At 30.3% G+C, this 12,751-nt stretch overlaps 1 protein-coding gene across 1 annotated transcript in view; it reads left to right on the forward strand.

Moving 5' to 3' along the window:
• Positions 1-12,751, forward strand: part of LOC107442799 (ATP-dependent translocase ABCB1) — a 56,836-nt gene that overhangs the window by 6,991 nt on the left and 37,094 nt on the right. The window contains exons 3-6 of the mRNA XM_087157411.1: positions 595-758; positions 1,993-2,217; positions 9,818-9,989; positions 11,592-11,716. Of these exons, the coding sequence (XP_087013537.1) occupies positions 595-758; positions 1,993-2,217; positions 9,818-9,989; positions 11,592-11,716 (686 nt within the window). The remainder of the gene's footprint in view (positions 1-594; positions 759-1,992; positions 2,218-9,817; positions 9,990-11,591; positions 11,717-12,751) is intronic.

Raw genomic sequence — 12,751 nt, forward strand, 5'->3', positions numbered from 1 at the left:
TTAGTACTATTATTTTCCCAATAATCACGAAGTCAAAATTATTTGACGGCACGTCTATGACCTCATTAAACAATTTTTTAGAAAAAATGGCACGTTGGTGTATAAAGGTTCGCCACCCTTGATCTAGGAGATTTGGTCCCGAAAGTTTTGTCCGGAGGGCTCTCCAAAATTTGAACCCCTTAATGTTGATTTTACTTTTTGCGTATTTCGCTATATCTCGAAAACATTTTAGGCGATTTAAAAAGAATTTTCTCACAATTATAAAATTCGTTTATCCAAAGGTAATTCTATGGAAAAAAAACTTTAGTAAATATTCATTATTTTTTAATAATTTAACTAAAAATCGTCGAAAAAAATTTTGAATTTTAAGGTACACAAAAAATTGTGTCGAATAGTTCATGGGAAATCGCTCATGGGAGTAACTGACTGCTCAGAAATTTGATAAAAAAAACTATTCTTAGCTTATTTTACCACGAAAATATTTTTTAAATTAAATTAATTTTTTTTTTTTTTTTTGCTTTTTAGTCCCATATAATCATTTAAAAGTGTCTGTATATGCCAGATTGTCTGCACTAAAGCAACTATTATTTCCAGTTTAGGTATTCCTCTGCCTGTGATAAACTGTTGTTATTTATTGGCGCTATTGCAGCCATCATTTCTGGTTGTACAATGCCAGGAATGACAATAGTTTTGGGAAGTGTTATCCAAGAAATGATTGATTACGATAAGTCTATTAATAACATTTCAAATAAAAATGTGTAAGTATAAGCTGTTTAGTAAATATATATATATGATTCCATCACAATTTTACATAAAGTTGCAAATGCATATTCTTATAAAGGTTTCCTTCCGGCTCTTATAGAAATAAAAAAAATTTAAAAACAAGTAAAGAAATTATACTGTCTCGGAAATAATGCTTAAATAAAATTTTATTCAATTGCTATTTTACCGTATTCAAACAAAACTGTCAAATAACCGTAAATAAAACGGTATTCAAAGTGTTATCTGTGAGGAAAATCGTTTATTAACTGTTTTTACCGAATACGGTTAAGTAATCAGAATTTTATCGTGCATACCAGGCCCACCTAATAAAGTAGCTTAGTTCCTTGCACCTGAGAATATCTTATAGTCCAGAGGGCTAATCTTTCAATCTTTTGACCGATAGAACGAAAATTCGAATCCCAGAGTTGGCACCACAATTTTTCCTCCATTCACTTCAGCATATTAAGAGTTTCGAGTGTCCGGCACTCTTTAATTTGGGACTCTGGATTATTAGAATATTATATTCTTATTCACATATAGATGGCAGCACCATAAAACAATTAAACACAAAACGTCTAGTATTTCCCATTGCTCATGTTAGATGGCACCACCAGATACACACAATAAATAAGCCACATTCCACCTCTCATTTGGCAACTCAACCGCAATCTAACTCCAATGTTCAGATAAACTTTATATTTATGGTTTCGTTATCAGACTTGTTGTAAATGATTAAAAGAAATGTATAGTTTCATGCTCGTGGTTTCTTTACCATACCAGTTGTAAACAGTTCCAAAACCATAATGGTAAAAAATGCTCTTTACCAAAAATGTTACGGTTACATGAATGGACAAACTGCTGCCGGTTATTTTACCATAATTTTAGAAGGCAAATTCGAATAGTTTAGTTGAAGAAAGTGCTAAGGAATAATTTAGTGAATTTAAGAACCTTAATTATAGAAAGTATAGCTGTGGCATACTTCTCCATTAAAAAATGCTTTGTTTAAAAACTAGCTAGAAAACTTTTTGCATCTATACGTAATACTTTGAGTTTGATTACATTTTCAAAATTCTTGGCACGTTCTTCGATTGACAAGGAAATGATGCCAAATGTAATATAATATCTTATTCCAAACACAATTTTCTTATAAGTGCATTTGGGTAATTTCTTAAAAAAGTTTTGCTTAATTAGTCGGAAATATAACTATTGAAATAAATTTTAATTTTTCAGAACAAGAGAGGATTTTTTAGAAAGTGCTACAATGCTGTGCATCTATTTTGCAGCCATTGGTGGTGTAATGTTAATTTGCAGTTACATATTTGTTTGTTCTTTTAACACAGCAGCAACTAATCAAGCATTTAGAATCCGTTGCTTATTTATGTCCTCGATTCTGAAACAAGACATTGAGTGGTACGACACTCATGAAACTGGTGATTTTGCAAGTCGTATAACTGGGTAAGATAGATAAAATATTGTTCTTCTTAATTAAATATAAGAGAATATTTCATGGTGTGTAACGGAAATTTTGTCAAATAATCTACTCTTTTAAGGAGAATTTACCTAAATTAGCAGGGAAATTTTCTCACTTAGATGATAGGCAACGGAAAAAAGTGCGATAGAAACTTTTTCTCCGGTCAAACCAGATTTCACTACATGATTTTTACGCAAATAGACTTACTTATACAAAATAATCACCACCCCCCACAAAAAAAAATTTCCTTGCCAGCAGTTCCGGCTATGGTTTAAAAGTTGCTATATTTTAAAAGTGAATTCATCTCAACTGCAACTGTTCTAGTTAGGGCTAAAGAGAATAGCGCAATAAAAATGTATCTATTGTGACAGTTTAAAATTAGGATACTTTTTAATATAATATTTTGAAAAAAAATAAAAATCACCAATTTAAGTCGATGGTTGAGTATTTATAGCTACTATTTGAAAATTGTGTAAAATGAATAACTATTTTCCTTGTCATTTAAGAATGTGATTAAAACATCAATTTTCAAGTTAAAAAAAAATTGTACTAAAGATCTTAAAGAAAGAGAAACTTTTCAAAAAAAAAATACGATAATAATTCTTTTTCTTCATTAGCAATACTGCCTATTAACAGCCGTTCCAAAATGCCATCTCCGGTTAATTTTTTTGGAGCATCGGACGCGAGGTATCTTCATTGATTGTCGTCCATAATTTAAAGGCTTTTAAATAAATCAAAATTTTATCTTTTTAAATAAAATATTGATGATCATTAAATGCAACAAGCTCGTTCTATTTAGCTTCAATCGCATTTTAATGAAAACGTCATTTTACGGAACAAAATAAAAACAACATATCTCATGCGATAATAAAAAAATAAAAATTATTGTACACGGATAACTTATATATGCCATATAATTCACCAATATATATATATATATATATATATATATATATATATATATATATATATATATATATATATATATATATATATATATATATATATATATATATATATATATATATATATATATATATATATATATATATATATGTATATATATATATATATATATATATATATATATATATATATATATATATATATATATATATATATATATATATATATATATATATATATATATATATATATATATATATATATATATATATATATATATATATATATATATATATATATGTAATATAAAAATTATAAGTACTTTTGTATTAATAAAAGAATTAAAACTCTTTCGTTTTCATAAAATGTCTTTGTTAAAGAGTAAGCGTAGAGATATTCTATTTTGGGAATTCAGGACTGAAGAAAACAGACCATTGAATTATAATTAGATTTATATTTCAAAGGAGGAGTTATTTTTAGAATCTTTCCCTCATTCACTTCCATATTAGGAAGCATTAAATGATTTCGGTGATGCGTAAGGTTACAAGACTGTGCCCTTTTACCTCAATCTGTGTAAGTATATAACGCTGGAACACTAGTTTCTGTGTGTTGCGATCATGTTGTGATCTTTTCATCATGTTGTGATCCTGATAAGCTGTTCCGGAATTGTCAGAATCTCGTCTACCCCCCTCCCTTGTGGCGTGTGGATATGAACTGTTGCAAATACCAGCCTACCTTTAAATAAACCTTTTGATAAAGTATGATGGCTTACGACTGCATTATTCAAGCTGAATACGACACTGATAACAGAGATGTAGCCCTGTTATTGTATGTATATATATATACATACATATATATATACATACATATATACATACATACATACATATATATATATATATATATATATATATATATATATATATATATATATATATATATATATATATATATATATATATATATATATATATATATATATATATATATATATATATATATATAAATATATATATATATATATATATATATATATATATATATAAATATATATATATATATATATATATATATATATATATATATATATATATATATATATATATATATATATATATATATATATATATATATATATATATATATATATATAAATATATATATATATATATATATATATATATATATATATATATATATATATAAATATATATATATATATATATATATATATATATATATATATATATATATATATATATATATATATATATATATATATATATATATATATATATATATATATATATATATATATATATATATATATATACAGTGGTGGCCAAAAGTGTGGACACTCTTTGAAAGTTTTTATGTTTTTCAACTTTGCTTGCAGAATATATAAATTTTCACTTAAATACAAACGTTTATATATCAAATTGAAGGTAATTTAATGTAGAATTTAATAATAAATACAGTATTACAATATCTGCATCACAAAAAAGGTTATGCAACAAATAGTCAGATCTATTTTAGATCTGAATTTTTTTAAAGTCATACTTACACAATCAATACTTAGTAGGATAACCCTTATTTTTTAAGACAGCTTCACAGTGTCTTTTCATCAACTGAACGAATGTTTGGAGTTCATCTTTCGTAATCACATGGTGCCAAAAATCAATTATAGCTACAATAAGTTGTATTTTATTGGATGGACGTTTTTTTCGTACAAGAATTTTCAAACGTCGCCACAAATTTTCAATTGGATTGAGATCAGGGCTGTTTCCTGGCCATGGTAATATATCTATGCCTTTATTTTGAAACCATGCTTTGACTTTTGCTGTGTGGCATGGAGCTGAATCCCGCTGAAGAATAAATGGTGCGTTGTTGGAGAAGAGATCCCTGATTGAAGGTATCAATTTTGGTTTCAAGTTTCGATGTTTTTTTTGGCATTCAGGATGCCATCAATCACTTGAATTCGGCCCACACCATCTGCAGACATACATGCCCAAATCATGACATTTGTTGGATTTTTTGAAGTTGCTTCAATGCAATCAGGATGAAGCGCTTCACCTACTCTACGTCTCACGTATTTTCTACCATTTCTTCAAAAGAGCGATATTTTACTCTCATCACTCTAGATTACTTGCTTCCGTTGATTTTATGACCATTTAATTTCTTTTGCCAACTTAACTCGTTTTTTGCGTTGCTTTTGATTTAAATATGGTTTTTTCCTTGGAATTCTAGCTTGTAGTCCAAATCCTGATAACCTTCTTCTTATTGTTCCTGAACTTACTGCAATACCAGCTGCATTCATTTCACATCTAATGGCATCTGATGACATTTTTCTATCTTGAAGGCATAGCCATTTAATTTTTCTATCGGTAGTAGCACTTGTGCATTTTTTTCGGCCTGATTTGGCATCCTGAGAGCCAAAAAATACATCGAAACTGTCCTGAAGCCAAAATTGATACCTTCCATCAGAGATCTCTTCCCCAACAACGCACCAATTATTTTTCAGCAGGATTCAGCTCCATGCCACACAGCAAAAGTATGCAAAGCATGCTGTCAAAATAAAGGCATAGATATATTACCATGGCCAGGAAACAACCCTGATCTCAATCCAATTGAAAATTTGTGGTGACGTTTGAAAATTCTTGTACGAAAAAAACGTCCATCCAATAAAAGACAACGAAGTGAAGCTATAATTGATTCTTGGCACCATGTGATTACGGAAGATGAACTCCAAACACTCGTTCACTCGATGAAAAGACACTGTGAAGCTGTCTTAAAAAATAAGGGTTATCCTACTAAGTATTGATTGTGTAAGTATTACTTTAAAAAAATGCAAATCTAAGATAAATCTTACTTATAGTTGCATTTTTTTTGTAATACAGATATTGTAATACTATATTTATTATTAAATTCTAAATTAAATTACCTTCAATTTGATATATAAACGTTCATATTTAAGTGAAAATTAATACAACAAGCACGCAAAGTTAAAAAACATGAAACTTTCAAAAAGTGTCCACACTTTTGGCCACCACTGTATATATATATATATATATATATATATATATATATATATATATATATATATATATATATATATATATATATATATATATATATATATATATATATATATATAAAAGAAGAGAGTGGAATGATAACACATGGCCAATCACAGAGGACTTCTGGTTAGTAACGCACAAAACAGCCAATCAACATTGAGAACGCTTGTGTGTGAATAAGGTAATAATTTTTAATAATGCTGTCTGCAGAAATGTTACAACTAAACTTACCAGCTAAATCTTGCTGCGATTTTTATTTTGTATTGAATGTGTGAAATATATTGAACAGAGTTTACTTTAAAATACTTATATCTTTTATAAAAAATGGATCGCCGTGAATAACTTAGGCGATATCAACAGCGACATACGGGTGAACATAATTTAGTAGCACAAAATTACCGGGAAAATAATCGTAGTGCTATCAATACGCGACAGCGAAGTACGCGGCGGAGAAACGTTAAAGAGTCAAGACGTTTAAATGAAAACGAATAATATGGAAAAGAAATTGATAAAAAATGCTGTATATAAGGAGGTTTTGTAAATAATTTTTAATTTCATCATTGTTTTTCCTTACTTTTAATTGTTTTTTACTTACTTTCAAAAAATCGTTCAGCCAGAAATATCAATTAACAGTTCCTATTTGTTTGAGATATTTCTTAAATAATGCATAAAAGTGAAAATCATTGGTACACAAAATGACGTGAAAAGAAAAATCAATGAAAAATGTACATAGCTGGGTTTTGTGAATATTCAGAGATCTATTGCGAATAATTTTTAATTCTATTGTTTTCGCCGTATTTTTTTATAACAATTCAGACAAAAATGTTTATTGATCATTCATAACATAATAATTATTTCATTTTACATTTGCTTTTTTATTGGTATTCAATATGACAAAAAATTAAATTGCTTAATTTCATTTGTCGAATTTTAGTTACATGTGTTTTTATTATATAATTTGCTTTTTGTCTGATTGAAACTAAAATATTTTGTCGGTTGACAGTATTGAAGTTAATTGGGCAATTACTTGCAATGGTTTTTGCTTTTGAAATGTTACTCAGCTTTAACTTATTAATATTACCCGTTTTAATTTGTTTGCCATACTTTAAAGTTTTTTTCCATTAGATTTTATTCGTTTTCAGTTTGAAATTTAAATTACTGGGGGGGGGGGAGATGTAAGCACTATATAGGGAGCGTTCGGCATCCTATAAGATCAACAATGATTCGAGTTAGGGGTAAAAATATACTTGAGGGTGCCCCTTGGCGAAATTGGCGACTTATGTTTGGCGCCATTTCTGTTTGCGCGGAGCACCGTGGTAACATGAATGGCTGCCAAAATATAATGATATTTCAATAAAACATTGGAAAATTTTAACAAAACATCGGCCAAAACTTTATAAAATTGCAATGAACCCGATATGAGCAAAAGTAATAAACCCAATAAAATGCATTTTGAATCGAAACAGAAATTAATGAGTAAGCACAGAAAGAAAAGGAAAAAAATAACTCACTTCTTCTTTCAGCTTGAATATCCTCAGATTTAGGTGCACCGAATTCTCTAATAGCAGTTAAAACATACTGTCTAAATTTATCAAGAATGGAATCTGTGTACCTCCATCGCCGCATAAATTCGGCGAAATACGAATCGAAAATGGCGTCTGTGGTACCTCACTGGCGATGACATTTTTTTCTAAAGTCTCTTTTCATGACTTCCCACATACCTTCGATCTTATTGACCAGAGGCAAAAATAACCCTACCAGCCGGTATCCAACGTAGAACTAACAGACATCTGAAATTACATGTACCGTTGAACATTTAAAAATAACGCCCGCTCAGTTTGGCGATCAACCGCAATCACAACTTGGCGAGAATCAAGGGGCACCCTCAAATATAGTCTACCAGAGTTAGGCTCTGCAACGCGTGCTTCGGATCAACACCTCCTAGAAAGAACAGGCCTCAGCACGGGTTACCATAAATATCCCTTAGTAGTCCAAACGTAATGACATATTTTGTATTTTCAACCACTGCGCAGCTTAGTACCCCTAACGTAATGACATCTTTCTTATTTTTCGTCTACTGCGCAGTGAACTTCGTCACATCGGACTACTAAATTGATCCGTGCTGAGGCCTTTCTACTTCTAGGAGGTATTGTTCGGATACGGAGGTTAATCTCCGGCTAATGCCCTATAGTAATGTGTTAAATAATATTGCGTCCTCGCTTTATGTAAGTTTATAATATTGTTTGCATTAAAATAGCTTTATATGAGTTTATAATGCTGGTATTAAGGACTCTAACTTTTTACAATCCTATCATATTCTCTCCATGTGATGTTGGTGCAGAAAAATTGCCAGCTTATCTCCAGGAAAACAACTTCAATTTTGTTCGCGAAGCAAGCAAAAATGTAATTGCGTAGCAATTATCGGGGGTTGGTGAGCGGTAGCGAGCAGGGGGCGGAGCCCTACAGTATATATATATATATATATATATATATATATATATATATATATATATATATATATATATATATATATATATATATATATATATACAGAAAAACATTTGGCCTACTTAACGCTTTCTTTCTTATATATTTATCTGTATTTTTCCATATACATTTGTCCCACAGTACACTGATCATACAGACACGATTTCCAGCAGAACACCGAAATTAAGCGTCACTGACTATGGTCAGTAAGCGAGTGGATGTCCACTTGGATAAGATTGCGTAGGAACCGAGGGTGCGCGGCATCAGTCCTCGTTCTACCATAAATTGTTCGCGACTTCACGCGCAGGTCATTAGGCTACCAAAGGGGAGGAGCCATCCCCTCTGTAGAGGATCAAAATTGCGATGGCATGTCTTAGGATCATCCTCATCGATTTTTCCCAGACCGCCGCCAATAACCCATTGTGCAGCTCTAGTGCGACGAAAATAAAGTACTTACCAACCATATATTTGTTTTCCATTTTTTTCTCATTTATTTTATATACTTCATTTATTTTAGACCTAAAACGTAAAGTAGTATTTGATTGTAAGAATGAATGGTTATCCATGTGAAGTTAAGAATAGATGGCGGGAGCAGTTAAATTTGCTAGTAAGACTTCCGGGTTACCGTTTACGTTTTATTTTTGCGTCGAATTTTAAATAATTAAATATTTTTCATTGTACTATTACTATTTACAATACAGTTTGTTCTTTTTACCATTCAGTTTTTAAATTCATTTACTTTTAGGTAAAGACATCAAAAATGCGGATGGCAGGGCAAACATAATTAAGACAGGGCAAACTTTATTTATGTCGTGAATTAATTTCCTTAAAATAATTTACGGTTGACGTCTTTTTTTAGAAATTATAAAAGGAAGAAAATTTTTATGAATAGTAAAATAACGTGTAAATTTAAATACAATCTCAATACTAAAAATTTCTAAAATATCAAGTCTGCTCACATATCATCTCATAAACATAACTTAAAGGGATGAATACACCTGAAGTTTTTCAAAACTCCGTTTTGGTTTTAGATTGCTGCTTTTGTTTGCATTTTATAAACCTTTCATAAATTGCAGTTTGGTAGATTACATAAATCACATGAATGTGTTTGTAGAGATTTGACAAGAATTCAAGATGGCATAGGAGAAAAAGCTGGAATATGCCTCAGCTTTTTGTCTCTTACCTTTCTATGCTTGGGTGTTGGATTGTATTACGGATGGAAGCTTGCTTTAGCGGTTCTTGCAATAACACCAGCAAATGCGATTGCTATGGCAATTGTGGCTAAGGTAAGAACTGCTCTATCTCTTAAAGAGACTACCCAAAATTCATACAAGATTTACATTTTTTGCCATTAGTACAATAAGATGTTTCCTACGGAAAGATTTAGACAATGGAAAATGCTGACAGCTTAGGTTGGTAAAAAGGGAACGTTACTCGAAAAGAAATCGAGTTTTTATTGCTGTGTATTATTTTGATCCTTGATGAGTAATTCCATGGCATAACAATTTTCTGTTTTGGGAATCTTCAGATAACTCACTTAAACACCGAAAGGTTCTTTTAAAAAAAAAGCCTAGAATTTATTGAGACAAGCCCAATTACCTGTCTATCCCACACAACTAGAAAAAAAATTTATCTCTATATCAATGAAATTACACCACAGTTATTAAAAATGAAAGAAAGAAGAAAATGCTTTTTCAGCTTCTTCTGCCGTATTTCCGCTGATTGCAGTAGGTGTTCAAACGTCTGGATGGGGCGGAGAATATCAGGACCTAAGAGCTCCTGACAACAAGATACAGAGAATATCAGGAGTATTAGGAGCTAATAAAAACATTAACTGTAGTTAAGATATACGCATTGTATTAGATTTTTTCCTCTAAGCATTATCATTGATTCTTATATGTAATTTATTTCTCACTATGATCATCGGGTGGGGGAACAGTCAATTCAAAGGTCAAGAGATGACAGTTTCAAACCACGTTTAAAAGAACGGTTTCAAGTTGTTTTAAATAGGAAAAGGAACTAAAGAAGTAACGGGTATTTCTTAATTGTGTAAATCTTATGAATCTTGTACAGCAACATTAAATATACTGTAATGTAAAGCATCCAAAACAGCGGCAGCTGCATGAATAATTCAAAAAAGAGCTGCCTAAAATTTAAAAAAAAATTCTTAGTAATAACTTCTTATTGATGTCCATAAAACAATGTAATCACAAATAAAATACTCTGTGTTGATTTTTTACCTGCATAAATAACTTGTCTAACTTATACTTATTTGCCATCACGAACGAAAGGAAACGGCAAAGGAGACGTTAACAGTTTTAGATATTTTGACAACAATTCTAATTTTTGACTAATTTTTTACGTTATTAAAATACTATGTTTAAAAAATTCAAATAAGTAAGAATAAGATTTAAAATTGCTTTTTACTTTCGTTTATAGACATTTTTCAACACATTAATTTCAGTTTCTGATTTTCGTTCGAAACATTGTGGAATTCAAAAATGGTGGTAGTTTCAAAATTATATAGGTCTTGTTAAAACATTTTTATGCAATTAAGAAGAAAACAAAAAATATATAAAAAAAATAGAATACTCTTATCTAGTGAAATACTCATTTATCATAATGTTATGATAATAGTTTGTAAAATATCGCCAACATAATCTCTTTTCACCAAAATATTGTATTTAATGCTATGAATTTTTTAATTCTAACTTCATCTACGTAATTAGTGCTACCATCCAAAACTCTTAGAATTACATAATATATAGTCATCCAAACGCTTAGATGTTTGGCCGGTTTTTCTTCGATTGCGACCACTGTGAGGCATTGTTTATGATTATTTAATTTGAAGAGATTTTAAAATTGTTATCACCTCTTATTCATTTTAGATACAATCAAGCGCATCTCAAGAAGAAATGAAAGCTTATGGATCAGCAGGTGCGGTAGCAGAAGAAGCATTCTCGTCTATCCGCACTGTCTCCGCTTTTGGAGGGGAAATCAAAGAAATTCAAAGGTTATTTTTATTAATCGTAAATTTATACATTTAGTGATTCAAATATTACTTTCAAAATTTTGGTTCGACAAAATTTTTGCAATTTTTTTTTCTTACTTTATGTTAAAGTTAAAACTCTGAAACAAATACTTAATACTATTCAAAATTAACAACATCCAGCTTTTATAAAAAAATTTAAAAAAACCCTGCTTGATACATTTCTGCCTAACCATTTTTTTTTTAAATTGCAATTTTTTTTAAAAATAAGTAAATAAATTCAAATATTTAATTTTTAGCTTTTATATTGAAAAAGAAATATAGTTCGGTTTGCTATAACTCATCAGTAATAAAATATCTATAATAAAAATATGTAATAAATTGCATAATAAATGAATTATAAAATGTATAATAAAATATATACAGTCAAAGCTCAAGTACCTTTTTGATCTCAGGGTAGTAGCAAATAATAAGAAATGCTAACTCGGTTTAAGCATACATTTGCTATCATTTTTCTCTAAAAGTCAACTCTGTAGCGTATATCTACCACTGCAAAATTACAACTACAATTCACTAGAATATAAGACATGTTAACTCGACTCTATGTAGGGGTATCTTTTCATAGATGAAGGTTGACATTGTCGATAACTGCACTCCCCGCATTGGTCACCTTCGGACTTGATATGAATACGCCTACCTTGGCAGTAACGCCCTTTTCGATCTGGAAACGCCTACTTCGATGGTTGGTCCACATTGAACAGCTGACTTGCTACTTGTGACTGCGACATTATCCACCTCCTCGCACTGTTGCTACTCAGTCTCGTCTCGATCACGCACAACGTCGGCTTGCATTCACTCGACTGCTAACGGAAACACAGGAGTGACCACGACCGTGAAAATAATACACCTCTCACATTCAGCACTCAAAAGTACGGTGATCTTAATACAGCTCTCCCGGCTTCTCATAAAACAGCGATGAATCAACTAGTGGTATCCATGTATTGAATTCTATCACGGATAAAATTCTGGTGGGGGAGTACTGTAGCGTATCTACCACTG

This window comes from Parasteatoda tepidariorum, chromosome 2 (assembly GCF_982258835.1).
Source record: "Parasteatoda tepidariorum strain Cologne lab strain chromosome 2, Ptep-v5.0, whole genome shotgun sequence".
Classification (NCBI taxonomy): domain Eukaryota; kingdom Metazoa; phylum Arthropoda; class Arachnida; order Araneae; family Theridiidae; genus Parasteatoda; species Parasteatoda tepidariorum.